Here is a 23,396-nt window from a genome sequence, read left to right on the forward strand (position 1 = left end):
TGTGCCAGTACTATACTGTCTTGATTACTGTAGCTTTGTAGTATAGTCTGAAGTCAGGGAGCCTGATTCTTCCAGCTCCATTTTTCTTTCTCAAGATTGCTTTTGCTATTCGGGGTCTTTTGTGTTTCCATACAAATTGTGAAATTTTTTGTTCTAGTTCTGTGAAAAATGCCAGTGGTAGTTTGATAGGGATTGCATTAAATCTATAGATTGCTTTGTGTAGTATAGTCATTTTCACAACGTTGATTCTTCCAATCCAAGAATATGGTATATCTCTTGATCTGTTTGTATCATCTTTAATTTCTTTCATCAGTGTCTTAGTTTTCTGCATACAGGTCTTTTGTCTCCTTAGGTAGGTTTATTCCTAGGTATTTTATTCTCTTTGTTGCAATGGTATATGGGAGTGTTTCCTTAATTTCTCTTTCAGATTTTTCATCATTAGTGTATAGGAATGCAAGAGATTTCTGTGCATTGCCAATTTTTTTTTTTTTTTTTTTTTTAGCAGACACTCTTCAAAGTTTTATTTCACTAACTTCAGGTCAAATTTCTACAGCTGTTTTCTGGTCAATTTTCTATCTTTGCTTGGCTTCCAAAATGGTAGTACCAAAAGATTTGTGGGGTAGGGAGAAGAGGCCATTTTAAGAAGCACTGCATTTACTCATCTTCCACAAGGCAACAGAGTTGGACATCTGATTGTTCAACAAAACAAAGCTTTAACAGCATCCAGGAGGGCAGGCAGGCAAACCAGGCTGCAGACACTCTTCCATTTGTCAAAATCAGACCACAGAAAACCTACTCCACACAGACCTAAAAGGTTATCACCATTCATCTTTTCTTTTTCTGCTGCTGCAACATTTTTCTTCTTTTAATTATCATATCATGTAGTTTCTCAAGTCCTTCCTTCAGTCCATCACCTATGATTGCACAGGTGGGCTGCAAATGCCAGGGAGTTGATGAGCTCAGTTCACTCATTGCTAACAATTTCTCAATTTCTGAGAGAGACAATGAGTTCCTCAGGTCTTGTTTGTTAGCAACTATAAGCACAGGGACTCCTTGATTTTCTGATATCCTAGTTATTTTATGAAGTTCAGTTTTGGCTTCTTCCATCCTTTCAACATCAACAGAGTCCACAACAAATACAGTGCCATCTGTGCATCTGGTATATGACTTGCACAGTGGCCTTAATTTCTCCTGACGACCTACATCCCAGAAGTGAAAAGTGACTGTTTAGAATTTCCCAAGGTTACCTTAATTTTTCCCGTGTTAAATCCTTTGGTAGGTACGGTATTTACAAATTCAGTGAACTGCAGCCTGTATAACACAGTTGTCTTTCCAGCAGAGTCCAAACCCAGAATGACAATGTGGAAGGACTGAAATGAAGGCAGGCTGGACAGGATCGAAGTCTGGTCTGACAGTCCATTCCCCATTTCCAGCTGCAAAGAAGTGTTCCAAATTGAAAGGCTTTCTTCTTACTGCTTGAGAACTTCTCTTCCTAGGGGATCCAGCTACCAGACTCCCGAATTGGAGCCTGGATCCAAATGAGAAAGCATTGGTAGGCTCTTCTACACGGGGGCAGAGAAGCACTCCACCGCCGCTCAGCTTAGCTCTACACGCAGCTCTGGCCGTTGCCTCACTAGAAACTGTGGCTCCAGACTACGACCATGCCCACTCCACACGGCCCACCCCTGACCCCAAATCCCATTGGTCACCTGCATCAGCGCGTACATGCCACATGCGCCCCCACGCCCTAATTGGTGAGAGTAACTGCCGCTCCCAGCACTGCGGAGCCAGGCTCTCCCTCGGTCCACAGGCACCACCGGTTGCCCTCAAGTTAGAAAAGAGGGTGCCTGCGAAGGGAGCCAAGCAACCCCTGCAGGGGAAGGGGAGCCTTGGCCGGTCGGTCAGGTCCCTGCCAGCCGGCTCGCTCCGCCCACCCGGGCACACCTGCAGCGCGGACGCTGCGCCGAGGTTCTCACATCCGGCCTGCGGTCACCGTCGGCGCATTAACCCTTTGTCCGCTGGCCAGAGGGTGCTCCCTGCGTCTGACCTGTGGCAGCCACTGGGGCAGGCCTGCTGTCCCTGCAGCATGATCCCCTCACCTCGCTGCTCCGCACCCAGCCCACCAATTTTTAAAATGGGTTATTTGTCTTCTTGTTGAGCTTAGGAGTTCTTTATATATTATGAATATTAAATCCTTATTAGATGATTTGCAAATATTTTCTCCCATTCTATAGATTTTCTTTTCACTTTCTTGATAATGTACTTTGATCCACAATAGTTTTAAATTTTGATAAGTCAAATTCATCTATTTTTCTCTTGTTGTCATGTCTATGAATCCACTGCCAATTCCAAGGTCATGAAGATTTATGTTTTATGTTTTCTTCAAGAATTTTATGGTTTTAGGTCTTATATTTAGATTGGTGATCTGTTTTGAGTTAATTTTTGTATATGTTGTGTGGTAGGGAGTCCAACTTCATTGTCTTGCATGTGGATATCCAGTTGTCCAAGCAACATTTGTTGAAGAGTTCTTTCTTTCCCCATTAAATGAATTTGGCACCTTTGTTGAAAATCAATTGGCCATAGATGTATGGGTTTATTTCTGGACTTACAATTCTATATCATTGGTCTATATGTCTGTCCTTCTGCCAATACCACACTGTTTTGATTACTGTAGCACTGTAGTAAGTTTTGAAATTGGGAAGTGAGTCCTCTAACTTTGTTCTTTTTCAAGATTGTTTTGGTTATTTGGGGCCTCTTGAAATTCCATATGAATTTGAGGATTGGCCTTTTCATTTCTGCAAAAAAGGCTGTTGGGATTTTGATAGGCATTACAGTGAATCTATAGGCTGCTTTGGGCAGTACTGACATATCAACAATATTAAGCCTTATAATCCGTGAATACAGGATGCTGTTCCATTTATTTAGGTCTTCTTTAATTTCCTTCAGCAAATATTTTGTAGTTTTCAGTGTACCAGTCTTTCACCTCCTTGATTAAATTTATTCTTGGGTACTTTATTCTTTGGGATGCTATATGGAATTGCTTTCTTAAAAATATTTGGATTGTTTATTGCTGGTGTATAAAAACACATTTGATTTTGTGTGTGTATTGCAACCGGCAAAATTGCTGAGTTTGTTCATTAGCTCTAGTAGCTTTCATGTGGATTCTTTGGTATCTTCTATATGTACAATCACGTCATCTGTGAATAGGGAGAGTTTTATTACTTGCATTCCAATCTTAATGCCTTTTATTTCCTTTTTTCTTGTCTAATTGCTCTGGCTAGAAATTCTAGTATAACATATAATAGCAGTGGTAAAAGTGGGTGTCTTGTCTTATTCCTGATCTTAGAGGGAAAGTGTTCATCTTTTACCATTGACTATGTTAGCTGTAGGTTTTTTGTAAATGCCCTTTATCATGTTGAGGAGTTTCTGTTTATTCCTAGTATTCTGAATGCTTTTATCATAAGTGGGTGTTGGATTTTGTCAAGTGCCTTTTCTGCATCAATTGAGATGATCATGTAGCTTTTCCCCTTTGTTATATTAATGTGATATATTATATTGATTGATTTTCTTATGTTGAACCATCCTTGCATACCTGGGTTAAATTCCCCTTGGTCATTTTAATATGCAGTTGAATTCAGTTTCCTAGTATTTTGTTAAAGGATTTTTGCATCTATAATCATAAGATATTTTGGGCTGTAATTTTCTTTTCTTGTTAGGTCTTTATCTGGCTTTGGTATCAGGGCACTGGTGGCCTCCTAGCATGAGTTGGGAAGTGTTCAATCTTATTCAGTTATCTGGAAAAGTTTGAGGCAAATTGGTATTAATTCTTTAAATGTTTTGTAAAACTCACCAGTGAAGCCATCTGGTTGTGACTTTTCTTTGTTGGGAGGTTCTTCATTATTAATTCAATTTAAATATTTTACTTGTTACAGATCTATTGAGATGCTATATTTCTTCTTGAGTCAGTTCTGGTAACTTTTTTATTTCTAGAATTTGTCCATGTCATCTAGGCTATCTAATTTTTTAGTATACAATTGTTAGTTGCATTCTCTTATAATCTTAAAAAAAGTCTCTGTAAGTTTGGCAGTAATGTCCTTCGTTTATTTATTTATTTATTACTTATGGCTGCACTGGGTCTTAGTTGCCACATGTGGGATATTTTGTTGAAGCGTGTGGGCTCTTCGTTGTGGCGCACAGTCTTCTCTCTAGTTGTGGCATGCGAGGCTTCTCTCTAGTTGTGGCACATGGCCTCCAGAGTGTGTGGGTCTAGTAGTTGTGACACGCATGCTCTCTAGTTGTGGCATGTGGGCTCCAGAGCGTGTGGGCTCTGTAGTTGCGGCATGTGGGCTCTCTAGTTGTGGTACATGGGCTCAGTAGTTGTGGTGCTTGGGCCTAGTTGCCCCACGGCCTGTGGGATCTTAATTCCCTGACCAGGGATTGAACCTGTGTTCCCTGCATTGTAAGGCAGATTCTTAACCACTGGACCACCAGGGAAGTCCCAATGTCCTTCTGTTGATTTCTGAATTTAGTTATTTGTGTCTTCTCTCTCTCCCTCTTTTTTCTTTATCAGTCTAGCTAAAGGTTTGTCAATTTTGTTGCTCTTTTTTTAAAAAAAAAATTCATTTATTTATTTTTGGCTATGTTGCTGTGCGTGGGCTTTCTCTAGTTGTAGTGAGTGGGGGCTACTCTTTGTTGCAGTGTGCGGGCTTCTCATTGCAGTGACTTCTCTTGCTGCAGAGCATGGGCTCTAGGTGCATGGGCTTCAGTAGTTGTGGCACATGGGCTCAGTAGTTATGGCTCATGGGCTCTAGAGCACAGGCTCAGTAGTTGTGGCGCATGGGCTTTGCTGCTCTGTGGCATGTGGGATCTTCCCAGACCAGGGTTTGAACCCATGTCCCCTGCATTGGCAGGCGGATTCTCAACCACTGCACCACCAGGGAAGTCATTGTTCCTCTTTTCAAAGAATCAACTTTTGGGTTTGTTCATTCTCTGTACTGTTTTTCTCTTCTCTATTTCATTTATCTCTATTCTAATCTTTGTTGTTTCCTTTCTTCTGCTAGCTTTGGATTTAGTTATCTCTTCTTTTTCTAGTTCTTCAAGATGTAAAAGTAGTTCATTGATTTGAGATCTTCTTTTTAATGTAGGCATTTACAGGTATAAATTTCCCTCTGATTATGGCCCTTGCTGCATCTCATGAGTTTTGTATGTTGTGTTTTCATTTTCATTCATTGCAAAGTATTTTCTCATTTCTACTGTGTTTTCTTCTTTGATCCATTAGTTGTTTTAAGAGTGTGTTGCTTAATTTCCACATATTTTTGAACTTCTCACTTTCCCCTCTGTTGTTTTTCTTTTAGCTTTATTCGATTGTGGTTAGAAAAGACAGTTTGAATGATTTCAATCTTCTTAAATGTATTGAAACTTGTTTTGTGGCCTAACATATGGTCAATCCTGGGGAATGTTCTATGTCCACTTGAAAAGAATGTGCATTCTGCTGTTGTTGGGGGGAATGTTCTCTCTACGTATCTTTCTGGTCTAATTGGTTTATAATGCTGTTCAAGTTCTCTACTTCCTTATTGCCCTTATGTCTAGATGTTCTAACTATTATTGAAAGTGGTATTTGAAGTCTCCAACTATTACATTAGAACTGTCTATTTTTCTTCTCAATTCTGTAAATGTTTGCTTTCTACACTTTGGGGCTCTGTTGTATAGTATAAATAGGTTTATAATTGTTATATATTCCTGATTAATTGATCCTTTTATCAATATATAATGTCTTTGTCTCTTGTAACAATTTTTGACGTAAAGTCTATTTTGTCTGATATTAGTATAGCCAACCTCAGCTCTTTTTGGTTACCATTTGCGTGGAATATTTTTTTCCATCCTTTCTTTCACTTTCAACCTACTTATTTCTTTGGATCTAAAGTAAATTTCTCATAGACAGCATACAGTTGCACCATGGTTTCTTTTTTTAATTCACTCTGCCCAATCTCTGCCTTTAATTGGACACTTTAATTAATTTACATTTAATGTGTTTACTAATAAGGAAGGCTTTCTGCCATTTCTTATACTATCTTTGTCCTTCATTTATTACATTAATGTCTTCTTTTGTATTTAGTTGATTATTTGTAGTGAACCTTTTTGATTCTCTTCTCATTTCCATTTGTACATTCAAAGAACATTTATTTTGTAGTTACCATGGGAATTACATTTAATATCCTAAATTTATTATAATATAGTTTCAATTGATACCAGCTTAACTTCAATAGCATATAAAAACTCTGCTATTATTCAGTTCCATCCCCTTCCTTATGTTGTTGTCACAAATTACATCTTTATATATTGTGTGCCCAATAACAGATTTATAATTATTTTTATGCATTTGTCTTTTATGTCATGTAGGAAAGAAAGAATGGAGTTAACAAACCAAAAATGCAATACTAGCTTTTATGTTTGCCCATGTAGTTCTCTTTACCAGAGAAATTTATTTCTTCATATAGCTTCACGTTATTGTCTAGTGTCCTTTCATTTCAACTTGAAGGACTTCTTTTTGCCCCATTTTTTCTCAGGTAGGTCTAGTGTTAACAAATTCCCTCAACTTTTGTTTACCTGGGAATGTCTTAATTTCTCCCTCAATTTTGAAGACGAATTTTGCTGAATATAGAATTCTTAGTTGACAGTTTTCTTCTTTCAGTGCTTTAAATATGTCATCCAACCACCTTCTGGCCTCCATGGTCTCTGTTGAGAAATCAGCTTTTAATCATATTGAGGATCCCTTGTATGTGACTAGTTGCTTCTCTTTTGCTGCTTTCAAGATTCTTTGTTTGTCTGTCTTTCAAGAGTTTAATTGTAATGAGTGTTGGTGTGGATCTCTTTGCATCTATCCTCCTTGGAATTCATTGAGCTTCTTGGATGTGTAGATAATGTCTTTCATCAAATTTGGGAAGCTTTCGGCCTTTCTTTCTTTAAACATTCTTTCTGACTTTCTCTCTCTCTTTTTCTTCTGGGACTCCCATAATGGTGTCCCATGGGTCCCTTAGGCTCTGTTCTCCTTTCTTCATTCTTTTTTCTTTCTGTCCTTTGGACTGGGTAATTGCAATCGTGCTGTCTTCAAGTTCACTGATCTTGTGCCTGAAGCTTCTAGTGAATTGCTAGCATTTTGACAGAGATTTCCTTGAATGTCAGGAGTTTTTTAAAATGACAAAAAACACCTCTTCCAGTCTTTAAGGTCCTCTCAGGTCTTTTCTGAGCATGCTATGTGCCCTGGGCATTTCCCCATATACACAGGTGCTTTTGACTGCCTTCATTTTCCAAAGAAACACTCTCTCTGGCTTTTCCTCCCAGGCCTTAGGTTGTCTATTTTATGTCTAAACTGCAATCTTTTGCCTCAGGAATCTGTGGGTTGTTCATCTACATTACGATGTTTTCAAGCAATGCTCACCACTTTTATGACCTAGTTGAGTTTCAAGTTAGGTGTAACAGAGATGAGTACCCTGCATCTGTCATCCAGGTAGCCCCTGACAGGTTAGAATAGATCTACACAGTAATTTTCAAATAAGGTCTATTCTCTTCCCTCTTGAACCATGGTCCAGGGTTCTACACTAGGAACATATTTTCGAGAGTGCTGCCCAGTTGGGATGGGAGTAGGACAAGGGCAAGTAAAAATGCCATAAAGCTCTCCTACCATTAAAAAGCTAGGTATCTTTTTACTTGTACCATGAGCTGTTATTTTCCTTTAACAGATTATCCCAGGGGGCACTGCATTTGAACTAGGATTACATGGTACACCTTGATATGACCCTTAACTTTTATTTATTTCATTTGTATTTTGATCAAAGTAATAGTTTAATAACATGCACATAGTTTACAAAGTCAAACATTACCTAAGTCTTGCGATGACACACAGCAATTCTCTAACTTATCCCTTCACATTTCCAATTTCTACTTCCAACAGACAGCCACATTTCACTCTTTTAGTTGCTTCTAGTATTTCCCTGTATATATTCAAATAAAATGAGAAGATTGGTAGTTGTTTTTCAATATTTGATACGCTCTACTGACTTCCTTCTATGGAAGATTATAATTGAGTCCTACTACTATCTCCCACATCCATCTACACACACATTTCACCTTGTCTCATACTCCACATTTAATTATCCCAGAACTGTTGGCCAAATTAACATTCAGTGTTTAAAGTTATGGTGACAACAAATACTGTTCACAGCTGAGCCAGCTGCTATATAGTATGGCTACTTTTCCTTCCTTGAAAAATTTTTTCCTGGAATTAATAATTACCTCACCTTATATATGTTGTTTAGCTTTCTATGTACTTATCACTAATGCATATCAATTCCTATGTATTTATCACTAACTCATGCCACACTCTTTGACAAAACTGTAATATTCTTCTCAGTATTGTCAACCACACCAGGCAATCTGTGAATTCCATCTTCTCCTCAGAACCTTTCCCTTGAAACTCTCCAATTTGGACTGTTTGATTTCTAGGCCTCTGTACAGCTGGTATATGGGACCTTCTCCTCACTATCATCCTGAGAAATCCCTGCTGTTCTCTCCTGCATTGGATCCTCTGTTTCCTGGATCATATGTCTTCTGCTTTCTGGATTTATTGCCCTCGTTTTGTTGGGTACCTACTCCAAGATTCCTGAACTTGCATGCCTGAAAATGTCTGTATTCTATCCTTGCAATTGATTGGTAGTTTGGCTGCGTATAGAATTCAAGGCCCAATGTCTTCAAGCTTTCAGTATTGTTGATAAGAAGTCCAAAGCCATTCTGATTTTAGAATCTTTTTGTGTGACCCAAAATTTTTCTCCCTAGAAGCTTTACAGCTTTTAGAATAATTTCTTTTCCCCTTTGCTCTAAAGTTTTATGATATGACTTGAGACTGCCTGGGCAACCAGTGGGCCCTGTCAGTCTGGAAATTTATGTCCTTAGGTTTGGGGGAGATTTTCTTTTATTATTTCTTTGATAATTTCCTCTCCTTAATTTTCTTCTCAGGAATTATTTTTATTGGATGTTGGACCTCATGGGTTGTTTAATTTTCTTATTTTTCTCTTTTCCGTTTCTCATCTCTCTACCTATTAATTGTTTTCTTAGAGATTTCTTCAACTATATCTTCCAACACCTTGTTGAAAAAAATTTTTTAAACCACTTTAGTCATTTCTAAGTGTTCAGTTCAGTGGCATTAAGTACATTCACAAAACTGCAACCATCATCACTATGCATTTGCAGAACTTTTTAATCATCTTAAACATAAGCTACAAACCCATTAAACAATAACTCCCTATTCTTCCCTCCCCCTAACCCCTGGTAAACTCTAAATCTACTTTCTGTCTCTATGAATTTGCCTATTCAAAGTACCTCATATAAGTGGAATCATACATTGTTTGCCATTTTGTGTCTGGCTAATTTCACTTAGCATACTGTTTTTAAGGTTTATCCATATTGTAGTATGTATTAGAATTCCATTCCTTTTAAAGGCTGAGTAATATTCCATTGTATGTAAATACCATATTTGTTTTTCCATTCATCTTTTGATGTATATTTGGGTTGTTCCCACCTTTTGGCTTTTTAAAATAATGCTGTAATTACACTGATATATAAGTGTCTGCTTTCAATTCTTTGGGGAATATACTTAGAGGAAGAATTGGTGGGTCATATGGTAATTCTGTGTTTAATTTTTGGGGGAACTGTCAAGCTGTTTTCCACAGTAGCTGCACAATTTTACATTCCCACCAATAAGGCACAAGGGTTCCAATTTTTCCATGTCCTTACCAACACTTGTTATTTTCCATTAAAAAAATAATATCCATCTTAATGGGTATGAAGTCGTAACTCACTGTGGTTTCTTACCACTGTAAAGTTGACTTTTCCTTGATTTGGCATTTGCTTGATTGCTGTAAACCTTTGACTGTTTTCCAGAGTTTTGACAAAGTTGTTTCTGACAGTTTCTGTTTGTTTTTCTATGCTTCTGTGGAGTGATGGTCGCTCGGCATTGCCTACTCCATCATTTTTATATGGTATATCTTGGTATATGTTCCATGGGTGCTTGAGAAGAATGTATATTCTGCTGTTATTGGGTGAAGTGTTCTATAAATGTCAGTTAGATCCTCTTGGTTGATGGTTGTGTTGAGTTCTTCTTTATCTTTCCTGATTTCCTGTCTAGTTGTTGTATCACACCCATAACAGGAACGGATAAAACTAACTTCTTCCTCCCAATGAAGGTAAGAGAACTTAAGGTAGCTTAGGGAAGAATATAAGCGAGAGTTTCCATGACTTTCCAAGAGCCTGATGTCTTTCAATTGCTGGTCTGCCTCTGCTGCTTCATCTCCCACTATTTCCTCAGATGCCCTACATACATAGTAAACTATTTATAGTTCCCCAAGACCATGTGTTCTTTTACCTTTCTCTGGCTTTGTACGGGCAATCACTTTTCCTGAAATGTCCTCCCCCTTGAGTACCTTTAAAGATTCAGCTCATATATTACCTCCCTTATGAAGCTTTTGCTGATCACTTAGAGCAACTTGAATATATCTTTCTTTGGATGCTAATTTACGATGAAGCTAATCATAAATCTTCAAAGTCCCTCACTTGGACAGACCCTTTCCAAGGTCCTGGGAGGGGCCTTAACATTATTTTACAAGAGTATATATATATATATATATATATATATATATATACTCTTGTAAAATAATATATATATTATATAAAAAAAATATATATATATATAAAATCTAATTTGCAAAGTAAGATATTTAACCATATTCAGTTAAGACTTTTCTCTAGTCTGACTTTTCCTCCATCAGACATCCCCCTTGTGTTGGGTGGCAGTGGAGTGGCTAAGAGGAAATTGAGTTGTGGATAGATTTAGTTTGGGTTTAATGGGATATATTTATGTGGTTTGCAATGACTTATGTGTAGAGTTAATTTATTGCTAATGGTGTAGGAATGGCTTCAGGAATGCTCCCATAACCCGATGTCTTGACTCACCCAGCATCTTTACACAAAACAGAGACAGCCAGAGGTGTTATAGCCATATGAATGTATCCTATAGTGCCCTGTCTTAGACATGTTGGGGAGCAGAGGAGAAACAAAGCTTGAAATGTACAAAGTCCAAAGTTAGTCTGTGGAAAATTCTTCTAATCATCACATTTAAATTTTAAGTGAAGGATTTGTATTTTTAATGATGCTCAGTCAAAATGAAAGTTTCCTCCTTTCAAAACTATAGTCAATTCAGCATGTACAACTATAAATAAATCATAATACTTTTTTCATGGAAATTGTACAAAATAGAATTTATCAAAATTACTGTTTTTCTTTCTTTTTTTTTTTAGAATCATTTTTTTTTTGGCTGCACCACACATCTTATGGGATCTTAGTTCCCTGACCAGAGATTGAAACCGGGCCCCTGGCAGTGAAAGCGTAGAGTTCTAACCACTGGACTGCCAGGGAATTCCGAAAATTCCTGTTTTTGAAGAACCCAAACCTCCTAGCAGTATTACAAACAGCAAGTACAGCTGTGTGTACAGTCACATATTTTATGCATCTCATCTGCTATGTACTGAATTGTGTCCCCCCGAATCCCCCAACTTCATATGCTGAAGCCCTAACACCCAACGTGTCTGTATTTGGAGACACGGCCTTTAGAAGGTTATTAAGGCTAAATGAGGTAATAAGTGTGGGGCCCTGATCTTCTTGGATTGGTGGCTTTATAAGAAGCAATGACTGAGTCTTAAAAGAAACCAATCCACTCGTTTCAAAATGGGGTAAGAGGGGTCTATTCTCTTGCCCAAGTATCTTTATGGATTTTCCCTTACTCTCCTCTACTACTCACTCACTAATTGTGTGACCTTGGGACCAACCAGCTAACTCTTTAAGACAGTTTTTTCTTCTATAATGTAGATAAATACCTCACAAGGTTGTTGTGAAGGTTAAATGAAATAAGGCCTGTGAAAGCATCTATCACAGTACTTGGCATACAGTAGGTGCTCAATTAATGTTAGTTTTCTTTCTTTTATGCTTCTTTTCAGTGAGGTCTGCTCATTCTCTTTAAAGAAGCAGAGTCTCTTCATCTTCCTGGGCTCTCATCCCTCTGTAGTATTCCTCTGAGGAGAAATTGTTTTCTTCATTATCTTGGAAGAAACTCTATCTCCTTATGGGGATACTCATCCTCCCCTGGAATTTTTTCCTGGTTATAAAAAAGTCCTAAAGTTTACAAGGCCAATGCGTGATCTAGCAGGAAATGTAGACATTTTTCATGTTAATAGTAAAAGGACAAGGAGACCATTTCCAATTTGTACATTTTGTTACCGTGGCATGTGCTTAGAGCAGAAGCAAGAAAGCAGCAATTAATTGAAGGTCTCTACAATGCAGAGTTTTAATTAATTCATCTGATTTTATTAAATGGTGCAATTTGAAGAGGTATTAGGCATAAAGCAGTTGGTAAATTCCCAGTGCCTGAGTCTACCCCCTACCATGCTCCTCATGGGGCTAGGCAGAGGTGCTAGCTCCATGTCACTGTCAGCAAGTCTCATTTCAGAAGGTCTACTTCCTGCAGGTTGCATGCCAGGGAAGTAACTGTGGGATATTATCCCAGAAAGGGAGAGTTGCTGGTTGCAAAGGTCAGGAGAGAGCGTGATGCAGCCAAATGCTTTTGGGTCCATTAAGTCAGCACAGCTGCCACATGGGCTGCCAATTCTATTCAGAAGTGGGCAAAATTCAGGTTGGAAAATTGCTTCATGTGTGTGGATTGGAGCAAATGAAGATTAGAGTGGGCAATAGGGACTCATATGGTTAGCAGTTAAGAACTGAAGGTGAAAGCAAGTGAGAGAAGGTGGCAGCTCCCTGTCACTGTCCTCTCCTGCTGACGAAGCTGCCAGAACCCCCTTTGCCTAGGTGCAGAGGGGAGGGCTTGGAGGCTCTTTATTTCTGTTGCTTCCATTTCACCAACAGTTGGCAGCTCTATCCGTTGTAGGGATTAGCTCCTCAAATTTGTTGTGAACATATTAAGGAAATATTCTTGGTTTATAAAAACCAAGAAAAATTGCATACAGCTAGAATGCAATTTCCAGAAATGAACTTCTTTCCTCTTTTTAGATGTAAATTATCTTTGTCTATTTGTATCTTTTTTTCTTTCCCCTCAATTTTTTTTGGCCACGCCATGCAGCTTGTGGGATCTAAGTTCCCCGACCAGGGACTGAACCCGGGCCACCTGCAGTGGAAGCATGGAGTCCTAACCACTGGACAGCCAGAGAAGTCCCCCGTCTTTCCCCTCAATGTTAGAGAAAGGATTATTTTGTATCCTGTTTAGGAGTAAACCCCTAACCTGGGCTCCAGATTTTACCTCCCCTGGAACCTTAAACTCTTAATTACTGTCTTTCCTCTCAATGGTCTTAAATGCCTCTCACTTCATTCCATACTTCTCCTCAGTAACAGACCCCCATAGGTCATTTTCCTTAAACAAACACCTTCTCTTGAACCTGTTGCCCCTTGGAACACTGTCTAGGAAAATAAAAGCAAAAGCTTCTCAGCTGTTCGCCCTTAAAGAGTCATCTCCCCATTTCCTGCTACTTTCTTTCGAGCTACATTAGAACTAAAAATTGGGCTGAACAGCTTTGCAGGGAAGCCTTCCCTCATTCCATTAGGCACTATCAGTCACACCTGCACTGCGTTCCCACAGCACTGTGTTCATCCTGCTATTATTGTACTTGGCAACTAGAACTGTAATTTATCTGTTTACACTGTATTGTTATTTACCTCCTTGTATTTGTGTTACTTTTGCTAATCCATAAGTCCCTAAAAGGAAGTAAAGTGACCTTTATCTTGGTGTCCTCAGAAAAGAATGTTTCATAATCGGTGCCCAGTAAGTGTTGAGTGGGAGACATGGGGGGGTGGTGCTAACAGCTATCGGACCATGACCATGTGCCAGTTTTTCTGTGAGACAGGGGTCATTATACTTTCTTTACACATAAGAAAACTGAAGTTTATAGAGTTCAAGGAGCTTGCCTAAAGTCATATAGCTATTCAATATTAGAGCTGTAATTCAAATTCCAGTATGTCTGATTTTAAAATCTATGCCCTTTCTATCATGTTGCCTCCAATATCTTACACTGAGTCCAAGTTCTGGTCCTACCAATTCTCTTGTGTCTTCACCCCACTCTCTGCTTTCTGACCTCACAAAGACACCCCAGTGCCCTGATCCCTATTTTCTCCTGGTTTGCCTGCCCCCTTTTGACCCCACATCCAGCCTAGACCACATGACTATACTCTTGAGCCCTCTTTCACCATCACCTTCAACCTCTGTCCCTTTGCCCCATCTGCCTGGAATAATCATCACTCCAGGTCAGCCCCCACAACGTGCCTTCTCTGTTCTGCCACTATTGCAGAAAACTGCACCAAGGGACAGACTGGTATCACCAATCTATGGTTTCCAACTGCACATACACTTTGTGGGCTTCTTCATGATCCTTTCACTCATCTCTGGTGAGCTTCTTCTCCTATTCTTCTCAATTACTGTTCCAATGTTTACCACTTTCCCTAACCCCGCTATGGACATCTTATCTCTTCATTCTTGAACATTTAGGACAGTTCTGTGGTTTTGCTATCATACAAAAAAGCTAAGGTGAGCATCCTTATACATATTTCTTTCTTCACTTGAGATTTTTGTCTTAAATGGCAAGCTTCTTGAAAGAGTTAGCCCTACCCATTGCTGTCATTTCATTTCCTTTACCTTCTATTCACCACTCAACCTCCAGTTGTCTGGCCTCTATCCCTTCCACTCACTGACTCTCTTCTTTTTTTTTTTGGTTGCCCCATGTGGCATGTGGGATCTTAGTTTCCCGACCAGGGATCGAACCCGGGCCCCCTGTAGTGGAAGTGTGGAGTCTTAACCATTGGACCACGAGGGAAGTCCCCTGACATTTTTTTTTAATTGAAATATAGTTGATTTACAATGCTGTGTCAGTTTCAGGTGTACAGCAAAGTGATTCAGTTATACATACATATATATATATTCAGATTCTTTTCTATTATAGGTTATTACAAGATATTGAATATAGTTTCCTGTGTTATATAGTTAAGTCCTTGTTGTTTATCTATTTTATATACCTGTTTGTATATGTTAATCCCAAACTCCTCTAATTTATCCCCCCCCCTTTCCACTTTGGTAACCATAGTTTATTTTCTCTGCCTGTGAGTCTGTTTCTGTTTTGTATAAGTTCATTTGTATCATTTTTTTTTAGATTCCACATATAATTGACGTTTTTCTCATCGAAGTAACCAGTAGCCTCCATTGTGCCAAATTCTACTTCATACTTGTAAGTCTATAGCTTATTGGACCTCTCAGCTATATCTGACACATCTGAGAATTCTCTTCATCTTAAACTTTCAACTTCTGTTTTCTGTAATCCTACTCTGGTTTTCTTCCTAATAAGTATTAGCTAATAATTACTGTGTGTTTATCAGGCACTATTCTAAGGGCTTTACATTAATTACATGTACATTTAATCCTCAAACAATTGAGGCTTAGAGGTGAAGTAACTTGCCCAAAGTCACACAGCTGGTATGTGGCAGAGCCTAGAGTATAAAAAAATCATACAGACTGGATCCAGAGTCCATGATTTTAATCACTGTGCTATACTGCTTATCCTTAACATACTTTTTCAGTCTCCTTTGCGAGCTCATTTTTACTGGTCTTTTAAACACTGAAATTCTTCAAGATCCCCTCCTTGGCTCTATGGTCTCCTTCTTACACACTCTCCACAGGTAATCTATTTACTCTCATGGTTTGAATCACATGTTCTTGATACTCAGATCTATGTCCAGTTGAATATATCGCCTGAACTGCAGACTCTTAAATCCAACTGCATCTTGGTCAGATCCACTTGGGTGTTCTTTTGGCACCTGGTACTCAACGTAAAAACTGGCTCACTTGTAGTGCTCCTCCTCCTGTATTCTTCATGCAGTAATGTCATCCTGTCATCAAAACCATGGTGACACACTAGATTTCTCCATCTCCTTTACCTTCAGAATCCAATTAATCACCGAGTTGTGCTAATTCTGTCTCCTAAAAATTTTTAAAATCTTTCCCTTGTCTTCATCCCTACTTTAAACTCTCTTCATCACTTGCCTGATATATTGCAACAGTCTCCAGCCTGGCCTCTCTTAAATCTATCCTGAATCATCTCAGCAAAACACAGATCTGACCATGTCACTGCCCTTCCATGACTCAGTACTGCCTGTTGGCAGTACCTGTTGGTACATTCTCAGTTCTTCAGCATGACACAGCTTTCTGTGGTTAAAAGCATGGGCTCTGGAGTTAAACTGCCTGCTTTGAATCTCAGCTCTGATGGTGTGCCACGTTGGGCAAGGTACCCAATCTCCTTCTGTCTCAGTTTCCATATTGGTATTATAATTGTGAGAATTACATGACATATCCATGTAAGGCACTTAGAACACTGCCTGGCATATAAAAAGTGCGCAATAATTGTTTGCTACTGTCAACATTATTATCTAGTCTCATCTCCTCTCATTCCTTGCCTTCAAGCTTATGTTCTGGTAATACTGCACTGTTTATAATTCCCTAAAGGCATCATGCTGTTTCACGGCTGTGTGCCTTTCTATTGCTGTTTCCTTAACCTCCTATACTTTCACACACTTATCTGCCTGGTTAATCCTCAGCTCAGTCCTTAGCCAGACATCATCTTCAGGATATCTTCCCTGACTCCCATGCCCCTGCCACAGTCTGAGTAATTTGCTTTCTTCTGTGACCTTATAGACTCTGTACATGCCTCTAACAGCGTTTAACACAGCGAATTGAAGTTGCCTATGTATGTCTGTCTCCCCTGATGGACTGTAAGCTCTTTGAGCAAAGGGATATGTCTTTTACTTCTTTGTACCCTCAGCACTTAGCATTGTGCCCATATAGTAGGTGCTTGTTGAACTGAACTGCCTCCCTTTTCATGGAATAACTAGTTAGGTATCCACATTTGTGGCTCACTTGACCAGGAAAAGAATGTCTCTCTCTTTTGCCAAGCTGGTCTTTCCCATTTCAATACATTCCACCACTGAAATGTTTGCGTCAAACTTTGATTCCTCCATTTCCCTCACCCTCACCCTGACATATTATGTCAGTTCTATCTCCAAAATATGTCATTCTTCTCATTTCCACTGCTACCACCACCATCCCTCAACTGGCACCTGGCCTCCTAACTGGTCTCTATACTTCCATTCACACCACCCACCCTCCACTCCGCACCGCAGCCAGAGTCATTTTAAAATGTACATCAAATCATGGTACCTCTCCTAGTTAAAAGCCTTCAGTGGCTTCTCACTCTATTAAGTATGTGATCCAACTCTTCACCATGCGCTACAGAGCCCTGCAGGGTCTGGCCCCTTGTCCCTTACTCACTAGCGCTAGTCATAGTAGCCTTCTTCCAGTACCCAGAACACACCAAGCTCTTTCTTGCTTCAGGGTCTTTCCACATGGTTGCCTACTCTGCCTGGAACATTTGCCCTCTAATTGATTTTTTTTGAACCTGGCTGGCACTTCTCACCCTTTGAGTTCTAGCCTAAAATATCACATCTTTAGAGGGTCTTTCCTAGTAAGCCTATCTAAGTCCCTCTGTTAGTCGCTACCTCTGCATTTTGTGTGCTTCCATCATGGCTCTTACCACAGTTTATAAATATCTTCACTTATTTTTTACTTGCCCTGTAGTCTGTCTTCCTCACCAGGTTGCACACTCCGTGATGCAGTGACCATATCTACACTGGTCACCATTGTAGCCCCAGCACCTGGCAGTGTCTGGCACCTTGTTAGCATTCAATAAGTATTCCTTGAATGACTGAGTGACTTGATAAGTCAATCATTCAATCAGTAAAGCAGGGCGGCTATGTGAAGTTTCTTTTTGGTCTCTTCGGTAAGAAAAACTTTACAACTTCAGGTAGCAATTTAATTGGTGAGATGAATCATCTTGCTTAACCCAGTTGAGAAGTATTGTAGGAGATCTTAATCAAGCAAGAAAAGGAAATACTTTTTAAAAGTCTGGATGTTAGGCCCTTTATGCTTGTGAGTGACTCAGGAGTGACGACTGTAATTACTACAAACCAGCAGTTCTCAACAGGGGGTGATTTTGCCTCTTCCCAGGGAACATTTGTTAATGTCTGGGTACATTCTTGGTTGTAAAAACTGGGAGATGCAGGGAGTGTGCTCCTGGCATCTAGTGAGTAGAGGGCGGGGGTGCTGCTCAGCATCCTATAACACATAGGACAGCACCCCAACACCCCCCAACAAAGAATTATACTACCAGAAAGGTTAATAGTGCCAAGGCTCAAAAACCAAAAGAGAAACAGGACTAATATCTACTTTGTGAAACATAATAGAATGGTCAAATATAGGTGGTTAGTGTTCTAGAGGATTTGTAAAACTCAATAATTGAAGCATTAATAAGCTCTCTTGTTTCCTAAGATTTATTTCTGTTCTTTAGAGTGGGTTTCTGTTTGTTTGTTTTAAACAAAGAGTCCATTGATGGGCTTTAGGAAATTGCTGAATGTTCTGAAATTGTATCCAAAATTGTGTAATTGTAAGCATTTATATGGGAGGAGGGGCCGTCAGATTCTCAAAGGGGTCCATGACCACCAAAAGATTAAAAAGCAACTCGTATGGAAAGACCTTTGTGTTACCTGGACTGTACTTTAAAAAGTCATTATTTTGTGGAATATAGGTTCTGCAAAATGCTTGGGAATATGCATCCTGGAGGGGTGTCTTTTAGAGCTGCCTCGGGAGGCAGGCAAGTGTGAAGGAAGCTCAGCCTACTTTCTTCCTAGCTTGGGGGCAATACAGGTTTCACTGGGCTGTTAGGAGACCATGTGAGGGAACTTACATAAGCCTTACTGAAGTGTTAGGCACACAGCAAGTGCTCAATAAATCTTAGTTTTCTTTCTTCCTTTCTCATTACTGTGAGGATTGACTAAAATAATGCTTTGAGAACTAAATGAAATAATGCATGTGGCATGTTGTGTGGTCAGAAGCAGATGTTTAATAAATGCTTATTTTTCTCCCATGTATTGTTTATACTAAAACCCTGGGTCTTATTCTTGAAAGTAGAGGAGGATAAGCCCCAAATTCAAAAAATTTGAGTTTCAATCTTGGCTCTGCTGTTTCATTAGCTGATCCTAGCCAAGTTAGTTGGTGAGTCTTATTTTTCTCATAGGGGGATAATGCTTACCTCTCAGGGTTGCTAAGAGACATAAATGAGATAATTTATGTAAAGGACCTGGCATATGGATATACTTACATGGGATATAATTGGTGCTTAATAAATGTTAAGTTCTTTTCTCATTCAAAAGTTCCTAGATTCTACCTCTATGAAGCTTTTCTGTAATAGAAGGACAGTTTGTTGAATGCCTGGTACTATAATCTCATCTAAATATAAAACTCAAATATAAAATTTCTAGTATTTGTATTTACTCATACTCACATTTGTTCATATAAAATGATAATATTTCATTTAAATATGTTTTAAATATTTTGTTCTATGAGCTCCGTGTCAGCAAGGGCTGTTAGGTTAAATCCACATAGCATCCAATACGGCAGCACCATGTTCAGTTTTTTTAATTTATTAAGCACTTACTGGGTACCAAATTCTCAGCATTGAGGGATTAAGAAGAAACATGTTCCTGGTTGTTAGGAGTTTTACCAATATTTCTGACATTAACAATAATATCTAAAATTTAATTTATATTATTTATATATTATATATTAGTAATATATTTATGTATTTTATTTATATATGCCAGCCATTGTTCTAATCCCCGTTTTATAGGTGAGGAAACTGAGGCACAGACAGGTTAAATAATTTGCTCAACTTGTCTAGTATATGTTGTTACTATGATCACTTCATGGAGCTGGTCAATGAAATTAGGTCTGTCTGATAAATATGTTTATTTAATTTTTATGTTTTAATTTCAGTAATTTACTTACATTTTTAAAGAAGTCATACATACATGGTAAAAACTTCAAAAGGTACCAAAAGGTATACAATGAAAATAAGTCCTGACTTCTGTATTCTGGTAATGATAGAGTAGCTTCTATCAGAGTAACAATCATGATAAGTTGAAGGTAGTAGAGAACATCCAAAACCAGGCAGAAACTAGAGGAAATTCAACCCTTGAAAGAAGGGAACTATGCTGGGTAAGGCTCATTAGTTATATGTATTTTGTGTGGTATATGGTAGAGCTCAAGAAGAAAGCTGCAGGCTTATTAGAGTACAGAGTTCAGAGTTCCCAGAGTCTCATAATATAAGATCCAAAATCTCCAGGTTCAAATAAAAACTCACTCATCATACCAAGAATCAGGAAAATCTCAACTTGAATGAGAAAAGACAATCAACAAATGTTAACACCAAGATGACACATGTTAGAACTACCTGATAAGGATTTTAAGGTAGCCATCATAACAATGTTTCAGAATCAATTAGAAGCATTCAGAAGCATGCCAGAAACAAAGTGAAAAAATAGAAAATATCAACAAGGAAGCAGAAGACATAAAGAATGGACATTTTAGAACTGAAAAATACAATAACCAAAACAAAAAAACTTACTGATGGGCTTAATAGGAAAATGGAGATGACAGAGAAAAGAATCAGTGAATTTGAAAGTAGAGCAATAGAAATTACCCAATCTGAACAATAGAGAGAGAGAATAGACCAAAAAATAATGAACAGAGACTTAGGGTCCTGTTGGACAAGACAAAAGATCAAACATTTGTGTCATCAGAGCCCCAGGAGGTGAAGATAAATAAGATGGAATTTAAAAAATATAAAGAAATAATGGCTGAAACATCCCCAAGTTGGGTGAAAGATATAATCCTACATATTCAAGAAGCTGAATGAACCTAAATAGGACAAAGCCAAAGAAATCCACTACAAATAACATTATAATCAAATATTTGAAAAATAAAGACAAAAGAGCAAAACCAAAACCTTGAAAGCAGATAGAGAGAAATGATGCATCATTTTACATTTCCACCATTATGGAAACAATGATTTGAATGACAGTGGATTTCTCATCAGAAACCATGGAAGCCAGAAGAAAAAGGCACATTTTTTAAGTGCTGAAAGAAAATAACTGCCAACTCAGAATTCTATACTTGGTGAAAATTTCCTTCAGGAGTGAAAGACAAATCAGGACACTCTCAGATGAAGGAAAACAAAAAGAATTTATCTTCATCTGACATACCCTAAGAGAATGGGCAAAGGGAGTTCTCCAAACAGAAAGGAAATGATAAAAGAAGAAATCTTAGAGCATAAAGAAGGAAGGAAGGACAACAGAAATAATAAAAATATGGGTAAATAGAGCAGAGTTTCCTTCTCCTCTTGAGTTTTAAAAATTATGTTTGATGGTTGAAACAAAAACTATAACATTGTCTGATGTGGTTCTCAATGCATGTAGAGGAAAAATTTAAGATATATTAGAGAGGAAGGTAAAGGGAAATAAAGGCAGGTAAGGCTTCTATAGCTCACTCAAAGTAGCAAAATGTTGATACCAACAGACTGTGATAAGTTACATATATATAGTTTAATACCTAAAGCAATCACTAAAAAATCTATATGAAACACTGAAAAACACTATAGATAAATAAAAGTGACATTCTTAAAAAATGTTCAAGTAATCTACAGGAAGGCAGGAGGAAAATAGGGAACAAACAGAAAACAAACAATAAACTGGCAGACTTAAGCCCTAACTTATCAATAACTACATTAAAGGCAAATGGTCTAAACACACCAATTAAAAGACTGAGATTGGCCGAATGGATTAAAAACATGACCCAATAATAGCTGTCTACAAGATAGTCACTTTAAATATAATGATATAGAAAAGTTGAAATAAAAGTGATGGAAAAAGATATACTGTGTAAACAGTAATAAAAAGAAAGCACAAATGTCAGTTTCTTAAATAAGCAAACTTATACACACCATATGATCCAGCAGTTGCATTCCTGGGCATTAATCCCAGAGATATGGAAAATTACATTCAAACAAAAACTATACATGAATGTTTAATTTTAATAGCCATAAATTGGAAACAACTCAAATGTTCTTCAGTGAATAAATGGTTAAACAACTATGGTATATCTATCCCATGGAATATTATTTAGCAATAAAAGGGAATGAATTATTTATTTATGAAACAATTTGGACAGATCTCAAGGGATTACACTGAGTGAAAAAGCCAATCTCAAGAGGTCACATACTACATAATTCCATTTATATCACATTCTGTAAATGAAAAAAACTGTCAACATGAAGAACAGATTAGTGGCTTCCAGGGATTAGAAATGGGGTGGGGGAAGAGAAGAAGGCAGCAGCGGTTATAAAAGAGTAGCACAAGGCATGAGTCTTTGTAGTGATGGAACAGCTTTGTATCCTGACTGTGGTAGTGGTTACATCAATCTATATACGTGATAAAACTGCATAGGACTAAATACACACACACACACTCTCACACACACACACACAGGTGAGTGCATGTAAAACTGGTCAAATCTGAATAAGGTCTGTGTATTGTACCAATGTCAATTTCCTGGTTTTGATACTGTACCACAGTTATATATTACCATTGGGAGAAACTGAGTGAAGGGTACATGGGACCTCGCTGTACTATTTTTGCAACTGTCTCTGGATCTAAAACATTTCAAAGTGAAGAAGTTTAAAAAAATCATTGGGTGAGATGGGATAAAAAATTTATTGGATGGGATTAATAGCAGATTGAATACTAAAGAAGAAAGAATTAGTAACCTGAAGATAGATCAATGGAAATCAAGCAAACTGAAGCATAGAGAAAAAATATTGGAAGAAAAATGAGAGTTTCAGTGATTTGTAGGACACTATCAATCAATCCAACACATGTGTAACTGGTGTCCCAGAAAGACAGAAGAAAGAGAACAGGGGGAAAAAAGTGAAGTACCAGCTGATAATTTTCCAAATTATATCCAAAACTGCAACCCACAGATCCAGGAACTCAGGGAATTCCAAACAGGGTAAATACAAACAAAAGTACACTAAGGCACATGGTCAAAGTTCTGAAAACCAAAGATAAATTTATAAAGGCAGCCAAAGAAATAAGACATATTATACACAGGGAAACAATGATAAGACTGACCTTCCATCAGAAACAATGGAGGCCAGAAGAAAATAAAAACTGTCAATGTAGAATTTTATATCCAGCAAAAATATTCTTCAAAAATGAAGGCAGAAAAAAAAATTAAGAGCAGATAATTAAAGGGCTTCCACTTCTGGCTGTGAGGGGAAAGAAGATGTGGAATTATTTTCTCTTCGGAAACAACTGGAAAATTGACAAAATATATGAAACATTTATTTTCAGAC

General features: G+C 38.1%; 2 protein-coding genes across 2 annotated transcripts in view; both read right to left on the reverse strand.

Moving 5' to 3' along the window:
* HDAC8 (histone deacetylase 8) overlaps window positions 1-23,396 on the reverse strand; it is a 238,562-nt gene that overhangs the window by 100,219 nt on the left and 114,947 nt on the right. The gene's annotated exons all lie outside the window — the stretch shown is intronic.
* LOC118889013 (ADP-ribosylation factor-like protein 4A) lies at window positions 596-1,547 on the reverse strand. Its single transcript, XM_036840556.1, is given in 2 exon segments — window positions 596-1,226; window positions 1,229-1,547. Coding segments are annotated over 2 exon segments (600 nt in total). The 5' UTR covers window positions 1,428-1,547; the 3' UTR covers window positions 596-825.

The sequence above is a fragment of the Balaenoptera musculus genome, chromosome X, assembly GCF_009873245.2.
Source record: "Balaenoptera musculus isolate JJ_BM4_2016_0621 chromosome X, mBalMus1.pri.v3, whole genome shotgun sequence".
Classification (NCBI taxonomy): Eukaryota; Metazoa; Chordata; class Mammalia; order Artiodactyla; family Balaenopteridae; genus Balaenoptera; species Balaenoptera musculus.